Source organism: Boleophthalmus pectinirostris, unplaced genomic scaffold (assembly GCF_026225935.1).
Source record: "Boleophthalmus pectinirostris isolate CB_2022bp ecotype Guang Dong unplaced genomic scaffold, ASM2622593v1 HiC_scaffold_12, whole genome shotgun sequence".
Lineage (NCBI taxonomy): Eukaryota > Metazoa > Chordata > Actinopteri > Gobiiformes > Gobiidae > Boleophthalmus > Boleophthalmus pectinirostris.
In genome coordinates, this window is record NW_026571018.1 from 30,823,619 (window position 1) to 30,849,920 (window position 26,302).

At 38.6% G+C, this 26,302-nt stretch overlaps 1 protein-coding gene across 2 annotated transcripts; it reads left to right on the forward strand.

Moving 5' to 3' along the window:
* The first annotated feature begins 876 nt into the window (after positions 1 to 876).
* Positions 877 to 9,931, forward strand: yipf5 (Yip1 domain family, member 5). Of its 2 annotated transcripts, none has more exons than XM_020917899.2 (6): positions 877 to 958; positions 2,566 to 2,689; positions 3,446 to 3,618; positions 4,306 to 4,451; positions 5,783 to 5,964; positions 9,097 to 9,931. In XM_020917899.2, exons 2-6 carry the CDS (start codon positions 2,586 to 2,588, stop codon positions 9,257 to 9,259), a joined length of 768 nt encoding a protein of 255 aa, XP_020773558.2. In that variant the 5' UTR covers positions 877 to 958; positions 2,566 to 2,585; the 3' UTR covers positions 9,260 to 9,931. The 2 variants fall into 2 exon arrangements, with proteins under 2 accessions (XP_020773558.2, XP_055004774.1); XM_055148799.1 differs by having other exon boundaries at positions 943 to 1,081.
* Positions 9,932 to 26,302: the final 16,371 nt, after the last annotated feature.

Consider the following 26,302-nt stretch of genomic DNA (forward strand, 5'->3'; position numbering starts at 1 on the left):
CTCAGAACTAAACATAACTCAAATAATCACCTTTGGGCACCATGGGTATGTGGTTTACGCAGTACAAATCAATGTCCATGACTAGAGATGATTTTCCAAGATTTATTTTCCATTTTTTTGGCAAGCAACAAGGAATACATGTTTAAGGCCTACTCCTGCTGCCTCTCCTCGTGACCCACCCAGGTGCACTCTGGTCTACGTGTACCACCCTCCTTTATCCCCTAGGTGACCCAAATTAAACCAAAAACAAAAAAGAGGTGCTAACGTAAATAATACCAACTTAGACTAAGAAATTTGTAAGAATTATATTAACATAGCAAAACTATATTATACAAATTAACAAAACTAAATTAGTAAACTAACTAAACAAACAAAAATAATAAACTAAGCAAATACCTCCTACAGATTTCATTCATTGGATTTAAAACAGGCATGTCCAAACTATGGCCCGGGGGCCAAGTGCGGCCCTTTGACAATTTTTTCTTGGCCCTCAGACTTCCAGGTGAATTGGCCCAAATTACCTTGCATCAATTAAATAATATTTTTTTACTGCAAGTTTTTTTGAAAATCTACCTTGATAAAGCTAATATTGAATATTTAGTGTGTGGTTTTAAGGATCTTAGCGTGAATAAAGACTGATGGTTCATTCTAACGCGTTAAACATGCACATATTTCAATTATTCACTGTAATGAGCATCAGTCTATGGCCCTCGATCAGCCCTCTGCTTCTTCTGAGTTTAGATATGTGGCCCTTGATGGAAAAAAGTTTGGACACCCCGATTTAAAACAACATCAACGTGGCATTAAACAGGCTGCAGTATCTCCTCTCGCCGGTAGAGGTCGCACACTGCTCCTCTCCACCACTTCCTGTTTTCTCCGGAAGTGTGAACCGACGCTCCTGACGCTCTGACACGTCGCACCGCGCTGGCACAGAGCTGGAGCATTTGTTACACCGCTGGTAAGACCGCACCGGAGCGTTTACGATGATGATAAAAGCGTGATCGGGAGGGCGCAGGCACGATAGATCCTGGTTGTTTACTCTGGAGAGACCGTTTCTTAGTAAACTCTCTGTTATTTGTCTGTAAGTAGCATTAGCTCAGCACATAATAGCCCTGTGTAGTTAACGGGAAACTTTAGCCACCCCGCTAACTACAACTGTGTGCAGGCTTGGACATTTACAAGTATTTGAAGCTGTTTCGTATTTATAGTTTCTTACATTTTGTTGTCACCTCTTTTGTGTTAAATCGCCGTCGGTGAAATGAACATCAGCCACTTTTAAACCGGCGTACGTGCTGCTGCTAATGAATGTTGTTAAGCCACTGTTAGCCTACTTCAGCTATTCTTAGATTATTGGTAGCCTCAGGCAGGGAAACTTCTATATATCCAAGGCTCAAAATACAGTGATGTGAATATAGTAACATTTATTATAATATAGGTAACTTGATGCCCAATCCTATATAATGATCCATTTGTGAGCTAAAATATGCTGCTACTTCATCATCATCATCTTTATTCCGGACTCATGGTCCATTTAAAAAACAGACAAGGACAGTGACAATACAAAACAATAAACATTCATGTTTTTAAAAGACAGCCATACCAGTGTCTCCACATGTTGGACTGATATCTTATTGCACTGAATCTCAAATTTGTGAGTGACATTATTATTTTATTGTCTGATTTGTTCAGTCTGCAGATAAAACTGTACATTAAAATTCTTAGGGCAGCTTGCAAAGTGTTCACTTGAGCAGTAACAAACATTTCTTGTTGTTAGTTCTTTCTATAGTGGGATATTATATTTGTTTGTGTCATGTAATCTAGGGCAGTGTTTCCTAAACTTTTTTCTTTTTTTTCTTTCTTTCTGTAGACCCATATTTTAAAAATCACAAACCTTTGCGATCCAAGTCAATAGACATTATTAGTAAATCACAGAATAAAGGTGGATTTTACCATTATTGAAAATTAATGAGGATATTTTATTGTTGACTCGTGATCATGTCTCTCTGAACAATTAGTATTACTCATGTTTAAGCAATGAAAAACAGTCATTAAACCAGCAATAAAAGGATCCATAATTCAGCTATTTGGAAATTAAATTTTGCCCATTTCTTTTCTTTTTCAACATTCAATTGAACCAGCAATTTCGGATAAAACAGTTCTAGTTCTCTCATGTGTCAGAACTGTATATTGCAGACCTACATGGAAACTGTGACAAGGCGACCCAAAAATATCTCTTGCGACCCACCTGAGAGTTGTGACCCAGTCTTTGGGAAACAGTGATCTAGAGAATTTTAAACTATAGGGTTACGATTGTTGTGAGGAGAAACATTATAATTATGTGATTTTGCTATTACAAAACTGACAACAAAAACACAGTAATCATAGATCACCATTCAAATAACCCTTTTATGTCAGGCAAAATGACTTACTTATTAATTCTTGCTTGTAATATTATTGTGACCTACATACTAACTTATCAATTAAGATTAATCCTGACAGCCTTAGTGCCATGTGTATTTAGTGTCCTTATGTCCAAAGGCTAAAAGTGTGCCTCTTATTTTTCAGGTTTTTGACAGGGGTGAGAGATGTCGGGATTTGACAATTTCAACACAGACTTCTACCAGTCCAGCTACAGTGTGGACGACCAGGGCCAGCAGGGCTATGGGTACAGCAATGACCCTTACAACAAGTAAGAAAAAGGATACATTTGATTTTGAGAATGTAAAAGCATAGTATAGCATGGTATGAAAAAGCAGATGAAATCATATTAGAAAACACGGCTGTGCAACTGGAAGAGATCAGATAAAAATTCAGGAATTTGTTGTCACTGATGTGCATGCAGAGATCTACAGCTAATCCTCCGTGAGTACTGTAATTTAGCTATTTATATATGTTTATGTTCAAGAAATGAATACGAACAAAACATGTTAATTAATTTATCATATTGTCCACCCCTACAAATTGGATAAGTTGTCGTTTTTCAATAATTATTTTATACTTAAAGGTGCACTGTGTAAATTTTAGGTTGGGGGTTCTTCACCATTCCACAGTATGGCATTAAACAGATTACTTTGCATTTATTCAATTACACGTTTTATTGCTCCTGGTTTGGTCCCCATGATAGAAGGGTTTAATGCCATACTGTGAAACATTTCAGACAAAGCATCTCCATCTCCATGGCGAAAAGCAGGTTGCAGACCTTCCACCAGAAAAGTTACACAATGCACACTAATGGCTTGTTGGGGCAAGTTTATAAAAAGAAACACTCTTCCACCTAACAATACATAACAACTGGGTATCTGGAAAAGTCCTAAAAATGTATTACTTTTGTATGTTGTTAAAATCCAAAACCTTGATGATTTTAGATTATTTTGTCCCTCCTTTGGCTCCTTGATTTTTCAGAAGACAAACTAGTTCATTACTGTTGTTTTTATTGTGTTTGCAGACAGTACAATCAGTATGACTACTCCCAGCCCATGGCGTACTCCGACCCGGGAATGATGCAGCCCCAGCAGCCGTACACAGGACAGATCTTTCAGCCCACACAGACCTACACACCGTCAGCCTCACAGTCCATGTACCACAGCACCTTCGATGATGAACCCCCACTGCTAGAAGGTACCAGAAACAAACACTGGACAATGATATTTAGATGGAATGGAAGATCCACTACCAGTCAAAAGGAATCAAAACTATGGATGACAAATACGGAATATAGTACACAAAAAATAGACTCGGATAGACTGTAATGGTCAGCCTTTGCTTTGATCACTGCTTTATACATTTGACATTTCAGATTTATCATGAAGTTCACTGAGAAGAGGGTCAAGGGTTTGCTGTGCTGTAAAAAATTCAAAGAGTGGCTACTTCGCATTTGAATCTAAATTGATTAGTTTAGCTGTTTCACTTTTTTCTTTTCCAAATAATTCTATATATTGTGCATTTGATGTCTGTGTGTATTTAAAATGTAGAAAATAGTAAACATAAAGAAAAAATGAATGAACTAGAAGGCGTTTCCAAACTTTTTTCACTAGTAGTGTATATTGATAACTTCTAATATCTACATTGTTTTGGAGATATTTCAATTTTTAGTAGATTGTATATTTTAAAAAGAGCTGTTACAAGATGTTTTTTCCGCCCACATTTTTGGATGAAGTGCTAAGATATGGTGTTATTTTTATTGGAATAAAAGAAAAAAAAAAACTATAGTCGTCTGACGCATGTAAAGGACTTTGTAGTTTTGCCACTACTAGTTTTGTAATTTTGACACCTGCAATTCACCATCAAATCCTTTTGTGTCTGTAGAATTAGGCATCAACTTTGACCACATCTGGCAGAAGACGCTGACAGTATTACACCCGCTGAAGGCAGCAGACGGCAGCATCATGAACGAGACAGACCTGGCTGGGCCCATGGTCTTCTGTTTGGCGTTTGGAGCCACACTTCTTCTGGTAAACTATGCTCAAGTTGTTGTTGTCAAGTTATTGAAGATGTGATCTATGTAACATCTCTGGTGGAGGGTCCATCACCTGCTTGTCTCCATGGATGTGGTGTTTACTTTTATGGAATGTTTTACAGTATAGGTTATTTTTTCAGACCTAGGGTGTTATTTCATACCTGACAGTTTCGACTGCTCACTAGCGTCTTCCTCAGAGTGGTCACGTGACCAGACGTGTCTGGTCGTCCTGCCTCCACCGGTAGGAAGACAGCGCCAAAACCTGTTTAAATCAGCTGACCAGACACGTCACAGCAACATCACGTGACCACTCTGAGGAAGACGCTAGTGAGCAGTCGAAACTGTCAGGTATGAAATAACACCCTAGGTCTGAAAAAAAGAACCTAATAACATAGAATATTGGAAGACCAAATGAATCTCATTGGACTTTTACAGTATAGTATTAAAGGAACATGTGATGCAGGTCAGATCCATGGAGAGGTGCTCCCGCTTTCAGTGAGAATGCATGTTTTTGAGGTGTTACTGAGCAATATAAACAAACGGCATTGGACTAGAAGCAGGATAGATGCGTTTAAAGCACGGGTCTCCAACGTTTTTCCTCCGGTGAGCTACCTTTATAAAACAAAAATGCCAGAGAGCTACTCATTTTAGTGGCCGAGACGATTAAAGAAACATAAAACACTGTCCATTTATTAGTGCAAAAAGTTGAACTTCAGAATTATACATCTACAATAGTAATAGGCATGTAATTAACCACATTTTGTTATTTAATTTCCCTCTTTTCCCTATATTTATTTATTTATTTTATTTTATTTTATTTAACTATTACTTTATTATTCTTATTTTTATTTTTTATCATTTTATTACATTATTAATTTGTATATATATATATATGTTTTTTTTTTTTATTATATATATATTTTTTATATCCCCACAGGAGACAGTGGAAAAGAGTAATGGGAGGGGGGTTTGGGGAATTTTAAAAAATGTCACGTTATATTACTACTAATTGTTTTTCTCTGTGACATCTGCTTTATGTGCACAAAAAAAGAAAAAAAGCTATTTATCAGCACAATGGTATAATTTTGGTATAATTTTGAAATCCTTTGGGGAGCTACTTGGAAGGGGGTGGCGAGTTTCTGGTAGCTCCCGAGCTACAGGTTGGAGACCCTGGTTTAAAGCCATAATGTGTACTCTTCCAGGCAAAGCAATAACATCTCCACGGAGACAAGGCGGTAATAGACCCTCCACCCGTAAAGTTACGTAGGGAAACTTTTAATGTGACAAATCCTTCATTAAACAACACCTCTTTCTGTCTTGTCTTAGTCGGGTAAGATCCAGTTCGGGTATGTGTACGGCATCAGTGCCATCGGCTGTCTGGGCATGTACTGTCTGCTGAACCTGATGAGTATGACGGGCGTGTCTTTCGGCTGCGTGGCCAGTGTTTTGGGGTACTGCCTCCTTCCCATGATCCTCCTCTCCAGCTTCGGAGTCCTCTTTTCACTACAGTAAGGACACATTCATGACACTTTTGTTGTAATGCGTGCTTATGTCGCTGTGTCTTTGTTAGGGCTGCACTGTACAGTATCTCGCAAAAGAGTCGATATCATGGTATTGACTGACTGAGTAAATGATATCGCACATACCGTAATTTCCGAACTATAAGGAATATGATGACACTTTGGCGACAGCAGCGTGACGAGCTGACTCAGTGCAAAAGGACGACAAAAGGTTTTAGAGGCAATAAAAGCAGATGGCCCGAACTTGAAAACGTTCTTTAAGACATGAACACCTGTGACGTATATTCAGGTGCGGCCTATATATGTACAACTGTATATATGTACAACTTAAAAAAAATAATAATAAAATTATTGAATGTTTAATCGAAGCAGATTTTATTTATAATTTATTCAATCTAACATTTGCCTTAATTTTATTTTTTTGTTTCGGGTATTTTTTTATTCACTCATAAATGAAAGCATGTAATTCTTTGTTTTATTTTAACTGAAATATTGAGTCAAACGTATCTTCAAATATTGCAATAATATCAATATGACATTGCAAAATTTTCCAAAATCATGCAACTCTTCTTTTTATAATACATAAACATGAGAAATGAGAAAAAATAACAAGAATAATTTCAAAATAAGGATTAGGTTTATGTGAAATGATTAAAAGTAGTGAAAGCTGCAGTAAAATTGAATAAAAAACAAAAAATACCATGTGTCACATTTCACAGGGGGTAATTTGCATGGTTATTTTGGGTAGTAGGAAAATGGTGCTGCTTACTACGCAAACTGTGATGTTCCGCTTCGCTTTTGTTTCACTTCAAAGTTGTGTGTTTTCCTACTGTTTGCACTCACTGTGTATTATCTCTGTGTTGTCATTAGCTGTGTATTTAGTTTAACTTGTTTATCTTATTTAACAAGGCTCTACATACATTTCTTCAGAGTAACTCATGTTGGGTTACAGAGGACATCACAACATTCTATACTTAATACTAATGGGGCCCAGCTAAAATAAATGTTCAGCTTTCTGGTGTAATAAAGCAAACTATTGAGTCTAATAGAATAATTCTATTAATATTTACTAATAGAAACAATCATATTCAACATTTGTACCTAGTATATTTCTTGCGAATGTTGTTATATCAGTGTTTAAAGGGCCCATATTGCTCTATTTTATGATTTGTTATAATATTGTTTCCTCATCAGAAACATACCTAGAATTGTGTTTTGTTTCATTCACAAATGTTTAACACATAAACCCTGCATATTTAGGCTGAGTTATTTTCTAAAATAGAAAATACTCTCTTCCAACTTGTGTGATGTGATAATACAGGAAGTGTTCCTCTGTTTTTCTAAACTCCACACACCTTCACTAGAATCATTTAGATAATTTCAGCCCTGGAATTGCCAGTCTCTTCTGAACTACCACTTGTTGACATCACAAGGTGGAACAGAGCATTTGGAGCTTTGGAGATGCAAAATGACTAATAATGCAGGATTATTCAAACACGCGTGAATGAAACAAAACACAACTCCAGCTGTTTATTTAACATTATAACATGGTTTAACACTCACTAGAGTCAATCTTGACTAATATAGAACCTTTAGGGTGTTTTCACACCGACAGTATTTGGTGCGCACCAAACGGTCCATTCGAACCAAAAGTGGTTAGTTCGGTTCGTTTGCGTTGGTGTGAAAGCGTCAATCGGACTCGGACCCGAACCAAATCAAGCGGACCGAGACCGCTAAAAAGAGGTGGTCTCGGTTCGCTTGAATCCGCACCAAATGACCAACTTTGGTGCGGTTCCTCTGGTGTGAACGCGAACCCGGGTCCAAACCATAGACAGTATGGACAAACGGACTATTCGAAATGCATCATGGGAGGGACATGCGTCTCCTCTGCCTGAAATGACGCGCTGTACGACTCCAGCGCAGTAACAGATTGTTGTCCAGACGCAGACGCGATTCATTTTCGAATCATTTTACCAACAATGGCCAATACAGAGAATGTAACACACGAAGATCAGAGCAAGTACGTGCGAACGTGTGGCTCCAGAGTGAGTCAAAATTGGGGGTGCGTACCCCTGTTCGGGACCTACACGCACAGAGAAGTCCCGGTGTTCCCCCGTGATCACACAGCAACCAACATTTGTTATTTTAGGCTTTAATTAACCAAATAATTTTATGGCAATAGGCAATCGCCCATTCAATTGATACAACTTAAAAAAGTCCCTGCTTTTAGCCTAGTGTGAGAAATACAGTCGGACTAGATCCAAACCAGAGTCCTGAACCAGCGGGGGCAGCTCCAGTTCAGGCCGGGCTCAGAGGAGCGGGAGCGGGGAGCCTCGACCTGAGGAAGCACTTTCCCCGGGAAGAACCAAATGCGCGGAGGACGGACGCTCAGAACAACATATAACAAACCAAACTGGACTCACACTTCTGTCCGGATGCTGCACCACCTCGGAACCAGCCGTGGTTCTTGAGCGCGGAGAACCAGAGCAGTGCGCCAGACCTGTAGTCCACAGCGCATTCTCGCTTTTCCCGCACGGAAACAGCGCGCAGACGACGGAACGTACCCGCTTGGACCCAGTCATTGCGCACTGGTCTTGCTCGCCACCGTTTGGAACCAGCACATGGAGGACAGAGCCTCCGGACCATCTGACCAACGAGCTTGTAACAGAAGACCAAGGACCATACCCCAGCCCCGTCCTGAGGAGCTGCGCGCTACTTTGAGCGCTGTTGGCTGCTGCTGTTACCCGAACTCTGGGCTGATGCGGTGAGTTTGTACAAAGTTCTACATGGTGCTGTTTTATGAGTTCATGGTGATAATTTGAGATGAGGACGGCCCGCGGTATTAACAGGAACATCGGTGTTGATAACTGGAGGTATCGCTGTTTTACCGGGGAAACAGAGACACGTGAATCGAACCAGTTTTGGTTCGTTTGCCGGTGTGAACGCGGACCACACTGGAGTGTATTTGCTACATAATAACAATTTTATTGCCTGGTGCGAACCAAATAATGGAACTAGCGGTGTGAAAACGACCTTAAAGTATCAACAGACATGCATTAGGGACATTCTGTTAGTAATAAGTTAAAATTCTAACATATTTGTGTCCTCTCTCTCCTCCAGGGGCATGCTGGGAGTCATTTTAACAGCTGGTATAATCGGTTGGTGCAGTCTCTCGGCTTCAAAGATTTTCATCTCCGCTCTTGCCATGGATGGACAGCAGCTATTAGTGGCCTACCCCTGTGCTCTCTTGTACGGAGTCTTCGCCCTCATCTCTGTCTTTTAAAGAAAATCATGAAATTCCAAAATAACCTTGCCCTGATTTCTGTAATTTCTGTGCAATTTGCAGATGTATAATTATCATAGCTATTGCATAATTACACAGCTATTACAGATAGAAAGCAGCGAGCAGAGTCCAAAAATGGCACCAAGGATGTTTTTTTTTCTGTTTTGGTCCAAGCATTCGCCTCTCCCTGCATTTTCACCTGTCCACCTGCAAATGGTTGTTCGTGTTGCGTTCACTTGTCACCGTGATAGAGAAGAGACTGTCCACCAACCGGGTTTTAAAGAACTTTCTGCAGAAATTGGACCAAAACTGTTCTATGACATTAAGGATGACAAGAGAAGGAAAGTGAAAGAGGAACTATGAGATTGCACAACGGGCAAAGGAGGAGCCATAAATAAAGGTTTTCAAATGGACCGTAAGAAAGGTGTTTGCAACAGTAATTTAAGCCACTAGGATATACCGTGTTTTTTCAGGTGTCTACATCTCATGCAACCCCAAATCCTCAAACGCTGGAGTTAAAACAAAAATAAAAAATAAAAGACGAAGCGATTCAGGAAATGTGTAACTATTCTGCTTTTAGACGACATGAAGAGCTAACAGTTTATACCAATATAGTTTAAACACTCCTCCAGCAGTTTTAAATACATGTACAAATAAATTCTGTAAGATTTCCTTTCTTGGCTTATGTAATTCTTTTCCATTTCTGCTCTTTACAGTTGAAGAAGAGCTGTTGTTTTTCCAAAAAATGCTAAAACTATTTCTGTAACAACACCTGGTGTCTTAGTACTAGATGTTGGCAAATTTTATTATACCAAATTCTGATAACCAGTCATTGCATTATGTTGTCATGCCCCAGCTTGATCAGAATTTTATTGCATTCAGTTGTAGTTTTGCCCTGCTTATACTAGTACACTTTTTCAGAGTGTAATGCGAGCACAAAGCACATTTGTTTTGTACATTCTTAACTTTCTGTGCTTATTCCAGAGAAAAAGTGTTCAGATGCTCAGAGGACAGATGTTAGAATTAAATGTGCACTGTGTATCTTTCCTGGTCAGGGTTTCACCACCTGTTTTATGGCTGGAATTTTCAGTTTGGCATTAAACTTATCTTTTGGATTTTTTTTCAATCATTCATGTGTATTGCTAACTGTGGGCCGGTTCGCCTCTCCACAGAGCTGACCTATAACTTGGCCTGGCACATTCACCTGTTTTGTGTTTACAAAGATTGTTTACGATGGAACCTACCTTGATGCCTGAGGGATTACACAGACATCCACGAATAGAATGAATGTGCCACACTGTTTACAGACAATATAATATCTCCATGGATACTGTTGATATAGCCAGTACCTCTGCTCAATTTCATTTCTCTCCAGCAACTAGGTCAGGAATCAGAATACACTAGACCACAGGTGTCAAACATAAGGCCCGGGGGCCGGATCCGGCCCTCCAAGACCTTTAATCTGGCCCTCGGCTGATTTTCTACTAAAATATTTTAATCATATTTTCTATTAAAATATTGGTAATTTTCTGTTCAGCTTAGAAGAGCAGCGTCTCCAGCGTCTCTGTACGTGGCCCCTCCCACCAGAGCAGCACAAATGAAGACTTGTCTCTTTCCAAACGCTCTTAAAGGACGATCGTTTTGACTGTTGACCGTGACACCCTCATCAGAAAAATGTCAAAAATAGAAAAGTGGAACCGAGTGCAGGATTTTACAACAAAAATTGACTTATTCCTATTTACATACAAGTTCATGTTAAAACATTGTGTTGAAATAGCATTTTTTCTCATAATATTATAATATTTTGTAAAAGAAAGAGTGTAAAAGAAAGATTTCTGTAATAGAGTTGTGTTTCTCTGCACAAATATTTGAATTTATTGCTGTTTTTGGGGTTTATATGTCATGAGTTTTCTGATCCGGCCCCTTTAGGATCAAAGTAGGTTGGATACGGCCCCCGGACCAAAATGAGTTTGACACCCCTGCACTAGACGGTTTGCAAGAACCTCAGAAGTACGAGTTCAGGCATCAGCCAATCAGCAAAGAGCCATACATTCTGTGTTGGCAGCAATTCCCGAGATGGAGGATTTAAAGCTGGAACAAAGAGAATGTTTGGTGAATTTTCTCAAGAGGAAAGACGTTATTGTCCTTCCTCCTACGGGATTTGGGAAAAGCTTAATATACCAGTTAACTCCGGCACATTACATACGTCATGACCAAATAGCAGCGATTGGTTAAATGAAAAAAAGCACCTGCCTACCATCACACAGACACCGCAGGACGAGGTGGGCTACGTGTTTTGCCCAAGGACACAACAGCAGCATTCATCTGTGGGAGCTGGAACTGTACCTCCAACCTTCGGACCAGTGAGACAAACCAACTAATAATAATAATAATAAGACTAGTGCCCCTGTACATTTCTGTATAAATTGGACAACTAAAGAGATAACTGCAAATATCCTTCGACTGATACTCAAAAGCCGGAACAAAGAGAATGTTTGGTGAATTTTCTCAAGAGGAAAGATGTTTTTGCCCTTCTTTCTAAGGAATTTGGGAAAAGCTTAATATACCAGTTAGCCCCATTAGCGGTGCATTACATACGTCACGACCAAATAGCAGCAATTGGTTAAATGATTAAAAAAAAAGTCGAGCGAACGAATTCTAACGCTGCAAGGTCAGACGGTTTCTACAAAGTGAAACCGGCTGATGAATCAAGCTACTGTTGGTAGACCTTCTGCCAGAAAAGTGACGCAGTCCGCCTTTAATTCAGCTTTACAGTTCTGTGTATTATTCTCATGTATTATTTAGAGGTTCATTTTCGGTATGGAGGCGTTTGAAGAAGACTGTACAGTTTGCACAGTAACACCAATATTGTTTTTAGCCTTTGGCATGAATCACGGTAGATTTGGAGTTTATTAGGATTGTCATTTATGTGGAGCTTATTTTAGACATGACTCACTTTCTCAGTTTGTCATCACTCTCCTGTCTTCTCATGCAAAGACGTCAGCATTAAAAGAACTTTGTCCGTCTCCTGCCATTAGAGAGCTTATATCTTTTTTTCACATTTTACATTGTGAGTTTGGGGGCATCATTAGTATTCTTGTTTTATTTTGTTGGTTAATATTACTAGTTTTCAACCAAAATGAAAACAAAAATTAAAATGAATTCAACCCCGCCACAAAATCTGCAAACCCTCCATAATTCCATTTGACATTTTCGCCATGTCCACCTGTCTAAGATCTTGCAACAGTAATTATAACCTCTTTGTGTCTTCATAATTATTGTAATCATTCTGACAAGCATCTGGCAAATAACCAAATTCATAATTAAAGTGTCAGCATTAGTCGTTTAGAACTTGATTGAAGCTTGGAGCATGAACTGTTTTTGTGTTATGTTTAAGATTCACACGCAATTTGTCTCCATGGCGATTATTTTTCTGGTAATATTTCACAGTATAGCTTCCTTTTTTACTTTTTTTCCTCAATGGAGACAAGCAGGAAGCAGTTTTTGACAATTTTGTGCAGAGACGAGCCCACTTTTAGTTAGAGTGCATGTTTTTCAAGATATTTTGGGCCACAAAAAAAAAAAAAAATACAAATGAATAAATGCATGTTAAAAGTGCATTTTTTTGGTGGAGGGTCTGTCATTTCTTGCTTTTCTTCGTTGAGATGTCATCTGGAATGTTTCACAGTATGATACTAAACTTTTGATCGTCATGGAGACCAAACCAGACCAAGTTACAGGTCAGATCTGTGTAAAGGTGACCCCGCTCACAGTCAGAATGCCTTATTTTGTAGGTATTTTTGAGCTATAAAACCACCTGTAATTGAATAAATGTAAAGTAGAGGTGTTTAATGACATCTCCATAGAAACAAGCAGGTGGCGGACCCCCAACCGAAAAGTTACATAGTGCACCTTTAAATATAGTAAATGATAAATAGTGGAATTCTTATAACGTGCTTTTTTCTACCTTCAAGGTGTTCAGAGCACTTCACATCAAGGAACCACTCACCCATTCACACGGACACTGCGGAACGAGGTAGGTTAAGTGTCTTGCCCAAGGACACAACAACATTATTCATCTGTGGGAGCTGGAATCGCACCTCCAATCTTTGGATCAGTGGACAAACCAACTAATAATAATTATTTACAGACTAGTGCCCCTTTACATTTCTGTATAATTTGGACAACCAGAGGGATAAGTGCAAATATTCTTCAGCTGATACTAATAATTGAAATATTCAGGGTTCCCATGGGCATCCTGCAGTCCTGGAAAAGTCATGGAAATTGAAAATGTCATTTTTCCAGGCCTTGAATTTTGTAAATTCAATGAAAGTTTTGGAAAAGTCATCTCTTTCACGCAACTACAGCATTCCGTGAAGTTATGATTAGGCTATTATGATTATTCCTGAACATATGCACCTTTTGTTTAAAAGAAAGGACAATAAATGCACTGACAGTATTTTAGGGCTAAATATGAAATGTTAACCCTTTCCACTCACCTTATGGTTTGGTATTATAGTTTTTTAACATTCAAAATACTGTCAGTGCATTTATTGTCGTCTCTTTTAAACAAAAAGTGCAGACGTATGGAAACTGAATGTTAAAACTATAATCCCAAACCATAACCATTTTTTACCCTAAAAGTCTGATCAATTCTACACATGTAGGTGCCGTAAAGTCATCGAAAATTCACTTTAGGTCATGAAAAAGTCATGGAAAAGTTTTGAAATTTTGTCAGTGAAAAAGAGCAGGAACAATGAATATTACAAAATATAAAAATAGCAGTATGTTTAAAGGTGCACTGTGTAACTTTTCTGGTGGAGGGTCCGCCTGTGTTTTTGTCTCCATGACAATTTAGTTTCTTTGCTTGGAATGTTTCACAGTATGGTATTAAACTTACCTATATCCATTAGACCAAGATACCAGTCAGGTTTGTGGAGAGGATACCCTGCTGACTGTGCTGAATGAACTGAAGATGGACAAGTTTAAAGCCACACTGTGAAACATTTTATAAAAAAGCAATACAGTAAAATCTAAGGAGACAAGCAGGTGATGGACCCTCTACCCGAGAAATTACACAACGCACCTTTAACGTTTCTCTTCTGCATTTAATTCTCAATAATTTATTCGAACTATAAATACAAAGAGGCTTTTTTTTAAAACAGAATAAACCACTCAAGAGAAATGAATAATTCAAAATTAAAATTAATCTTTATTTTAATCTGACAAACCAAAACATCAAAGCCACATTAGCATTTTCCAAGCACCCATCACGGGAGCAGTTTTGTCTCACAGGGTGCTCCACTAACAGTTTTCAGCACGAAATATGGAGATCTTATATTTTTGAATGTTTTTGCTATAGATTTTAATGAATAAAACATGGTTACACAGCCTACCCTGTCATGCACACAAACTGTAGCAAATGAGCGTGCTAATTTCGGCGCTGCAGATTTCAAACCGCAAAAGAAACCAAGATAAAACAGAAGCATTTAGACGTCCATGGATTCGTCTGGATGCATCTGAGTCAGCCTTGTCTTCGACCAAATTCATTCAGAGACATTTTGACATGTTATTTTTGGTAATCCTCATTGAAATCATCATAGCAACTGGAAAATATTTAGCACAAGCTGAAATAATAGTGGCCTGTGCTGACAAGTCGATGCATGACAAACTGAAACTCTTTAAGTTCATCGAAGTACTGTGAATGGAATTGAATATAAACTGTACTAGATAAACACATTTAATTTGGTGCTGGGGGGGGGGGTGGAGGTCACAGAGTTCTCAGGCTCTTTGTCAGAACACTTAACACAGCTCTCATTCAGAAACATATACAGTTATTATCAGTGGATTCACCCGGTTTGTTCGATATCAGGCCTGTTCACACGTGGTAAAGGACTTTGGCCCAAACTCTGTCACCTCCCATATGGAAACTCAAACAGGACAGCAAAGAAAAAAAGAATTTGTACTCACCTAAAATCTTAATAGCAAAGAAGACTTTCTTACATAAAACCAAGAGGGAGAAAAGTCAGCTGAGTCAGCTAGACATTTTTATCCAGTGTGATGTTGGTCTTTTCAAAAACACATGCATAATGTATTCCGAAAGCAAAGATGATTTACTCTTAAATCTGATGTCACATTTGTGTAGGTAAAATACAGTAAAATCCAGTCCCCCAACTGACAATGGGTTAATTTTAAAATTATGTTTTATACAACAACAGGTATAATAGACTTATTTAAAGCAAAACTCAACCTGCTCCCAGATAACAGTCAAAAACTGTTTTGCACAAATGAATTCAAATACAACCTGAGAGGTCAAATATATTTATAAAAAAAAATATAATATATATTCTCTAATTTTATCAATTTTTTTAATAGGGTTTGGCATTATAAGTACTTTCTACTTCAGCCTGGACCCTTTCGGTCATGATCCATGATGTATGTAGTATTTGCACATTTGCAAATTGCTTCTGAATGAAAGAGCACTGAAAAACACCACAGTGGAAAGTTTTGATGGCAAAACTTGCTTTTGGGCTTCGATTTATCAGTTTTAAATGTAAAACTGTATTTTGCTGAGAAAAATTTTGGAAAAGAGTTTTTCATAATTTTGTTGAAATTTGTTGTTAATTTTGTTGTATTTTATGACTATATTTGAACTCGGTCTTATTTTTTGTTAAAATTAGATTTATTCTGTGTCTAACAGTCAAGTGTGAGTGAGTGTGTATGTGTCTATGGTTGTGTTGATTTTGTTGTTTTGGGGTTTTTTTTCTGTATTTATTTGAATGCCTTACTGTATCTGTCTTTTACTTTTGTAACTATGAGGACCCCCTCGAAACCAAGATGGCAAGACATCTCAAGGGGCTTATCCTCCAAATCATAAGTAAATAAAAATAAATAGATTTTGTGTGAACAGTTTTCAAGTAATGTATCAAAGCTGTAATAGAACCCAGAAAGTCAGTTCACCCCCAAAAATATAGAGAGAGATTTCTTTGTGAAAGAAAAAAAACAAAAAACATATTTTTCTATTTAAAGAAAATGTTTATTGAATTCAAGTGACACTACTGAAAAAGTCTCTAAATGAGCAGGATAATGGACCTCATTGGTTGTGGGGAAAACCCAGGGAGGTACAGGGGTCACCCTAGTTGCACCAACATAAAAAGAATCCTGATACATGGACAACCATACCATTCAGCTATTTTTAATATCCAAAACATGTAGGCCCATGCAATAGCCTCGTAGTCTATATTTACATACGGTTAACACATTAAGTATTTATAAACCCCCTCCTCTTGCGGTCTAACAATAAATAGCTGCCCTACATTACGCTGGAAGAGCCTATATGGAGCTATTTTGTGTGACGTAACCATGTGCTGCACTCCCTCCGTTCCTCCGCCAGGTGTCAGTGTTGAGTCACAGATCCTCTCCGTGTTTATTTTGGCTGCTGAGTCAGTTCGCCGCGCTCATTGGCTCGTGTCCTCAAGTTTACCCTGCGCGCAAGAGCCTCGGCACCGCCTCCCCTCCTTTTGGTGTGAACTCGCTCCGGCTTCTGATCGTTGAATTTACGGTCCCTTCCCCGTCCCCTGCGCCTTGCGTGCCGGGCGTTTGGCACAGCTGCGTCCTGCCATACTTTCTACCGCTTTCATAACGTGTTTACTCAGGCTACTGTCTGTCATCTTTGCACGTAATTAGGTCTAATAATAGGAGCGTGTGTGGCGTTGGGCACGTTTTACAGTCACTCCAAGGTAGCCTATAGGTTTATCATGACAGCTACTTTAAGAAATAATAATAGTGCTGTGTGTGGACTGAAGGTACTACCACTTTTACTCACTCAAAGCTTTTGCTAAGTTGTATTATCACTTCACACAGGTTTACATCTATGCAAACATTTTTATTTTTCATCTTAAAGCAGTATTTTGTGTACTATGTTATAATATTGTTTCCTCATCACAGGTATAGCTTACCTGGAGTTGTGTTTTGATTCATTCAGAGGCGGTGCTACCATCAGGCAAAAGTAGACGGCTGCCTGGGGTCCCCAAACCTGGAGGGGCCCCAAACCAATTGCTGGCACTGAGGGCAATTAGATTTTTTCTCAATATGACATTAAATGAGAGTAGTTTGCTTTTAAACAATAATCATAAGAAAAATAATAATTATCATATGTAATGAGGTAAACAAAAATGTAAAACTACTTTCAATTCTGGTTATCTAGTAGGCAACCTAACTAATAAGACAAGGTTCCAATCCACCATAATTCAAATAAATAGAGATGTGCATGTCTAAAGAACAATGCGGAAAAACAGATCATAAATATATAAAAATAAAACGGTGCATTATAGTGAGAAGCACAAATTTAAATTCGCCTAGGGCCCCCAAAATTGCTAACTCTTCTACTGGTTTTGCTTGGATAATTTCAGACCTGGAATTGCCAATCTCAACTGAACTAAAGATAAAATGGAGCTGGTAACTTGAAAACCTGCGGAAGCCAGGAGGGCTCATAACAAATGCAAACGCCGCAACATATACAAACGCAACAACACAAATGCAAATGCCACAGCACAACAGAAAGCCACAACAAAGCCAAAAAAACGCCACATCACACCAAAAAAAAGCCACAATGGAAGTGATTACGGGACTCTATTTTAATGCAAACATCGCAACAAATACAAACGCCACAACACAACAAAAAGCCACAAAGGAAGTGACCGTGGGACTCGATTTTTCCAACAGTCCAAGTAACGGTCAGACAGTGACATCGATCCTGGCCACAAAACAATAAAATTACTTTTGCTTACGTTTCCAACTTCGTTCACTTCTCCGTTCCTTTACTTTTCACATTATTGTTCTTCTTCAACTTTTCCCATTCACTTCCAGCTTGATCCTTGATCCTCGCTTGGTGTTGTGGCTTTTTAGTTTGTTGTGGCTTTTTGGTTTGTTGTGGCGTTTGTATTTGTGTTGTGGCAGAACACGACTTAAAGCTCACAAGAGTAAATTTTATGTAACACACCCTTAATCTTTTATCTAGTATTATTTTTAGTCTCCACTCATTTCATTCATCTATGGTTTTGTTTTTATTTTTATTTTATTTTATTTAGCATATTTGACGAGCATATCACAAGGCTAATTTTAGTTAAAAAAATAAAAAAAAAAAGCTTCTAATAAGCCTGTGTAAATTACAGTGTTGTCATTTTATTTATTTTCTTATTTAGTTTTAATCCTCAAAAATATGAAACTATGATAAAAATAATATATTTTTTTTAAATTACAAATAAAAATATTTTAGTCGATGATACTGGTAGATTACTGCTATGGATTATATTTTTTCTGTAGTACACTTTGTCAAAAAAAAAAAAAAAAAAAAAAAAAAGCGACAATATTATAAGGATACCCATTTATACAGGATATTGCAGGATATGGCATATAGCAAAACTTAAACCAACTATAAATAAATAAAATGAAATCAGTAAGTCTGATATTTGATGCAGTGCTTGTGTTAAAGGCTTTAATGCTGATCTTGTTTTGGTCAAACTAAGCAGTCGGACCCCACTCTGTTATGTTATCTAATAGCAGATAATCTCATGTCCATCTGTCCACTGAGGAGACTTGATCTAAAGCCAGTCCCACCAGCTGCTGAACCATCACACATAAGCAGGGAAAATATCACTGTTTTCCTCTTTACATTTGCAATATTTTAAGTACAGATACATAGGGTGAAAACAACTCAAGTAAAAGTAAAAGGATCACATGAAAAAAATCTAATTAAATATGTGTTGTGTAACTTTTCTGGTGGGGCTCGGTCAGATGCTTTTCTTCATGGAGACGTTATTGCTTTGGAATGTTTCACAGTAAGGCATTAAACTTTCTATCTACATGGAAACCAGACCAAATTACAGGTCGGATCTGCAGAGAGGCGACCACGCTCACAGTCAGAATGAGAGAATGATGTTTTTCTAGGTATTTTTGAGCTATAAAATCAGCTGTAATTGAATAATGTAAGGTAGAGATGTTTAATGTCATACTGTGGAATATTTCAGGAACAGCAATGGCATCTCCATAGAAACAAGCAGGCGACGGACCTCCCCAAAAAGTTACATAATACATATCTGTTCAGAAATGTACTTAGAGAGTAAAAAGTATAAGTATTTTGCCGAGATTTTTAGAACAATTAAAGGATGAATTGTTGTGATTTTGATAAATATTTTGCTGATTTTAAGTGATTCAATTGATTTTGTTTCTTTTTAATTCTGTTTTTGTGTATTTAGTTTGCTCAAAGTTGGGATTGAAACTCAAATCAAATGTGCTAAAAAAAAAAAAAGTCTTTGCCATTTCAAAGCACTTTTTACTTTTCAGTCCAGTTAAAAAATATAGTGGAGTGGAAAGTAGAGATACACGTCAAATGTAGTGAAATAAAAGTAAAAAAAAAAAAAAATCACTGTAAAATGTACCGAAGTAAAGTACAGATACCTCAAATTTGCAGTTAAGTATTCTACTTTTACTTTTTTAATTTGTTATTTTAAACTTAGTGTTAACTCTTTATAATACATGCAAAGAAAATATTATCATATTTTTCAGACAATAAGTTGCTCCGGAGTATAAGTCGCACCAGCCAAAATATGCATAATAAAGAAGAAAAAACATATATAAGTTGCACTGAACTATAAGTCACACGTTTTGGGGGAAATTTATTTGATAAAATCAGAGACCAGGAACCAGCATTTTATCTTGAAAGGCAAGTTCTAGTAATAACAATAGAACAGAGAACAACAGACTGTTAATGTCACATATGAACAGTTCTTCAGATAAACTGTAACATAAACAACAGAACAAGTTTACCAAAATCTCCATCTCACTCCAAATCACTAAATCCATTGAATTCTTCATCCTCGGTGTGACTTCTGATCAACTCCGCGAGGTAAACAGAGCGCCGCTTTCTCTTCTGTGTAGCTGTTGTCAGACTCAGCATTAGCTCCAGTTGGTTGTCACTGATGTTCAGGCTTTTTCAATCCATTAAATGACTTCCAGGAAAGTTGCATGGTACCCTCTCCCGGTTATCGTGATGTTGTGTCCTCCATCCCAGCCTTTCTCCAGTCCCTCACAAGTTTCTCACTCACTCCAAACTTTCTTTTTGCTGCTCGATTACCGTTTTCAGCTACTTGCAGCAGGACGGAGGCTCTTTCTGCAGGAGACATGCACATTAGGTACAGGAGTAACAAGAGTAGCAGATACTGACACACAAACCTAGAGCCTCTCATAGCTGTCAGCCTGAACATTTTAATATATAAGTCACACAGGAGTATAAGTCTCAGGACCACCCAAACCATGAAAAAAGTGCGATTTATAATCTGAAAAATACGGTAATACTGTGAGCGGATTAGCCTTTCCACAGATCTGACCTGTAACTTGGTTTGGTTTGGTCTCCGTGAAGATAGAAATGTTTAATACCATACTATGAAACATTCCAGACAAATTAATAACATGTCCATGGAGAAAAGCATTTGACAGATCCTCCACCAGAAAGGTTACACAATGCACCTTTAAAATGTATTTCATCATTTGTCAGGGTTGGTTCCTGTAGGCTCCGGCCGCTATGGAAACAACACAAATATGTAAAAACAGTTATTCATATTGATGAGAAAATTAGACCATGTATTATATAACTTCCAAAGGCTTTTTCAGTTGCTCGGGGTGATTGCTGCGTGCTCACTCCCAGACTTTGCCAAGACATTGCCATTTTTGGTATGAATACAAAACTTTCTTTATTCCTTTGTTCTGTGCGGCCCACTCACTAATAATAAGCTGTTCAAAAGCTTATGCAAAAGACTGGGAGATTTGAAAAACACTTTAAGCTACGTGACAGCGTTAATGGTCCAGAAACAAGGAGATACTTTGTTCTTTTCACATTTTGCATAAATGTTTCAGCTCATAACACAAAGTAAACAGCATCAACATCTGATTATGAACCTGAAAATCCTTTATTGAATAAGTAACAATAGCGCAACACTCGTATTGACAAAAGTGACTAATGCATTGTAAATGGTAATTTTTCTTTTTTTATATATAGCTCTTTTCTACCTTCAAGGCACACACTTCACAAACACATTCATACAACAGTGTGCACAGAGACTGGGGTCCAAATGGGTTAAATGTCTTGCCCAAGGACACTACAACAGCATTCATATACGGGAGCTGGAATTGCAATCGAACTGTGGATCTGATCGCTCTATCAGTGGCGTTTATGTCAAGTGTGTGAATGATTCTAGTGAAGGTGTAACAGAGAGTTTTCACAATGAGAAGAACTCAGCCGAAGTATGCAGGGTTTGTGTGTTAAACATGTGTGTAATAGCATAATAAAATGTTACCCACTTAATCCAACCAGAAGAACATTCAAATGTACCATAAATCAGAAAAAAGCTTCAGTTTTTTCAGTCTGGTGTTAATAATATGCTTGGTATTTAGTCTTAATGTTGGTAAATGTGAATAGTTGAGCTTGGGTGCTTAGGGCCCCAAAGGCAAATTCTGCTTATAGGACCAAACAGGGAAACTAATTATTGTCAGGAAAATTATTGTTTCATGACCCTGATACCTTGCAGCTGATGTCAACAACATTGCCTGGGGGTAAGAAGCTAACTGAAAGCACTGCTCTGTGCACCTATGCAGGACCACAAATGATCACAACAGGCTCCTGAAAATGAGTTGTTTAAATCCATTTTGTTTTTGTTTTTTCTTGGCAGTAACAGTGTTTGTTATGTGTGCATTGTCTCACCATGGTAACTACTGAACATTTCACCACTATAGAAACATGTAGAGCACCCCCAGCGTAATATTACTGCAAAGTATCAATGGTAGGGGACCAGGGGTATAACGGTACATATATTTGTGCCAGACTGTTTTGGTTCAGGACGTTCAATTCAGTGCAGGGCTGTGCACGAGAGAATTCGCACAATTTGTGTGTGTTTACATTCCACCATAACATGTGCAACTACACGGAAGCTCGGCTATTTAATATTGGGGTGGCAGTGTTTCCCGCAGCGCTTTATAGTTAGGGCGGCTGCCTTGACAACAATTGTTCCCCACCTTAATTACCATATTTTCCGCACTATAGGGCGCTCATAAGCTTCCAACCCCATCACAAACGACTGCACGCCCCGCAATCCAGAGCGCCCTATACACAAATCCACTCGGGTGTCCCAGCACGACTTCAGTAAACTACAAAGCCACACCACCCGCAGCGCACGCAAACACACACGGAGCAGACAGCGACCGCTCAGAGAAAAACACTCACAGCCACACTCATCACTGACAAGGACGAGGAATGGAATAGAGAAACGAACCAAAAAAGCAAGTGCAATGTGCCACACAACTGAACAACTGAGTCACTGCGAACACACCAACAATCCAGCGGTCCTAGACAGCACCCTCCCTACACGCCACAATTGAACAAAGCTGAGAGTCACCGTGAACATGCTAAACAAAGTCCCACTGACCCATCCAACTGTTGTGTTTCGTATAAAGTCCGGTGCGGTTTATTTGTGAAAAAAGTTCAAAAATAGACCATTCTATGACAGTGCGCCTTATAATCCAAAGCGCCCTGTAGTGCAGTAAATACGGTACATCCCTCCGAACCATGTGAATCCTCGCAAAACTACGGTCGTCATGCTGCGGTCCTCACGTTTGGCTTTTGCAGGCACAGAATCTCCACTTATTTTCCTATTTGCATACTGTTAAAACAAATTGTTGGTTTAATAAACACACAAATCTACACAATCTTTATTGACCCACAAGGGAAATGACTTAGACACAGGAGCTCATACATCGCAGTATATTATAAAAATAAAGAGTAAGATATAAATGGTAATAACACATTCTAAATAAGAAGCAACAAAGATAGCAAGAGACAGGTGCCAATAAGTGATAATGAGATAAATGTATATGTACAGGTTAAAATAAAATAGAAAATGAGTCATAAAAATATCTCAGTTATATACAAAAGGATAACTTCTTCTTAGGCATTATTTTGAGTGCTTTTTCCGCCTTCAGAAGAATGGCAAGAATGTTTTCCATCACTCTGAAACACATAGCCACCATTTCTGTCATTATGATTTTTTTTTTAGCTGTCCTCTGTTCTACATTACAACCTTGTGACATCACACCACCACTAAAAATGTCAGCCCAACATTTCATTCCCGATTATGGTAAACAGCACCTCTTGTGTAAGCAGAGAATAACCTAATTACACTGTGAATATATTTTGGGTAAAGGTGAAGCGGACATTTAACAGATGTGGCCCGGGCCTGAGCGTCTCCAAAAACCTGCTGCAGATTAGGCTAATGAGACTGTTATCTGCACGACGGCGCCGAGAGAGCAGGCAGAGGAGCAAATGTAACGATTGGTATTCACAAAGGCACAAATGCACCCACCCAGGCCAAAGCACATGAATATTCACGGGAGACTGTTCCACCAGCACTCACTGTGATATGTGGCTGCTCTTCATTAGGCTAATTGTGTGCTCCACTGTGGACTTCACCGACGCCTAATTCAGAACTCAATGATCTAATACAAATACGCACGGCACCTTGGACATGACCAGCTCAGGAGACCGCCTTTACCCACCGTGGATGTGCGGCGGAGATGAAATAATGATGACGATGTGTGGATTTGGATGGTCCCTCTGGACATGCCCATACATTATTTTGTGTTAAAGTACCATTGCGCCAACTCCCACAACACTTCTCTATGGATGACGTGTTTTGCTGAAAGATGCACTTACAATATGCGCTGGTTAGAAACAGGGATTTTACTGATGGGGTGGGCCCTATGTTCCCTCAGCCCTATGTTCCTGTATTTCTAATATTTTTCTTATTTCTAAGATTTTTCTCAAAATTAAACTCTAAGTCAAGTCATTTTTATTTTTATACCGCATTTAAAGGGATGATTCCGAGTCAGTTCAACCTAAGATCCTTTGCAGTATTACCCTCATTCATCAGTCAGTTTCACTTCGTGGAAACCGCCTGACCTCACAGCATTAGGATTCGTTCGCTCGATGGAAGGCGGGTACTTTTTTTATTTAACCAATCGTTGCTATTTGGTCGAGATGTATGTAATGCACCAAAGCCCGTAGCAAGAAGGGCAATAACGTCTTTCCCCTTGATAAAATTCACCAAACATTCTCTTAGTTCCAGCTTTAAATCCACGATCTCAGGAATGACTGCCAACACAGTATGTATGGCTCTTCGCTGATTGGCCGGTGCCCGAACTCGCACTTCCGGGGTTCTTGCAAACCGTCTAGTGTATTCTGATCCCTGGTGTAGTCGCTGTAGAGAACTGAAATTGAGCGGAGGCACTAGGTGGCACCAGGATGGCTATTGCACCATACTTCTACATTACATCTGTAGTCAACTGCAGCTGGAGAATAGGTTGGGTGTAATTGACAACCAAATTGGGAGAAATGTGGATAAATTCTGATGCAAACTGATGATAGCATAAATGTGGGAAATAGAGGACCTAATTTTGGAAGAAAAAAAAAAAAAATCTTAAGGAACATAGGGCTGAGGGAACATAGGCACACTCCCGGACTGATGACCTTTGAGTTTATGGGTTTAAGTTTGCATTACATTAACTGTATAAAAGTCCACTACATTTTATTTTTTTTTTTTTTTCCGGTGGAGGATATGTCTCTAGTCTCCATGGAGATGTGAATGCTTTGGCTTGAATGTAGCATAGTATGGCATTAAAAAACACATATTGTGCTTTTAATCTATGTGTTTTAATCCATGAATCTTTGTGTAATCCTTCAATCATCCAGGTAGGATCCATAGCAAAGGAAAAATTTTATTCTGTTAACTGGACAAATGTTTTTTGATTGTATATGTTTCGTAGATCCAAGCTGCTGCTTCAGTTTTGGTCAGATTATGTTCATATGACTCACAGTTCCCACTTATTACAGTTCAATAGACTCAGCTAACAACAGAAACTGTAAACAAGTAAGTTTCAGAGTAGTTTCAGTGTAGTTAGCTCCTTCTTTCAGGCAGATATAAGGCAGTGTCCACCAGCAATCTGACTAGAATTGAAGAAGCAGCTTGGATGAGCTACAAAATGTCTTCAGTCTAAAACTTTGCCCAGTTGACAGAATTGAATTTCTCCTTTGCTATTCATCTAGAAAAATGCAATGCCCAACTGGAGCAGACATCGCCATAAACACCATCACAAGAAAAACACGGCACCTCCAGTGAACAGCTGCAGATCACAATCGTGAGCGCTTTTTTTTCATTTGTACCAAAATGACTACAAGACGCTGCCAAATCCTACATGTATCAACGATTAAGAAAGTAAAACTGGAGAAACAAGTACGTACAGAGCAGTGGGCATGTGCCAGTGGCGATGAAAATGGTTGATTAAAGAAAGGGATTACAGATTACTCAACCATGCACAAATCACTCCAATTTCAACTTTGAGAGGGTAGAAGAGAAGGGAAAATATTATAACATGGTTAAAAGTTCTGAAAAGTCAATTTGGAAGAATAGGTTTGCTTTAAAAATATCTTTCATGGGAACAAGCCAGTGGATTTAGGTACACTGTGTTGTCCTCTTAATTTATCTTCTGCATTTGACCAATCCCTCAGTGCCTCTGAGGCACCTCATCAGGAAAAATGGGTGCTACAGTTTTGTACTTGGGGACCCATCGCTATGATCTTGTTGCTAATCTTGGTCAGTAGCTGAAGAATTGTACTTAAGGTGTTTTGTGTTGTTGGGGGAAACCAGTAGCCTGATTCATTAACCAGTTTCACTTCGTGGAAACTGTCTGACCTCGTAGCATTAGGATACATAATTTTTTAACCAATCCCTGCTTTTGGTCATGACGTATGTAATGTGTCGTTAACGGGGTAAACTGGTATATTAAGCTTTTCCGAAATCCTGTAGGAAGAAGGGCAATAACATCTTTCCCCTTGATAAAACTCACCAAACATTCTCTTTGTTCCGGCTTTAAATCCTCAATCACGGGAATCGTTGCCAACACAGAATGTATGGCTCTTCACTGATTGGCCGATGCCCG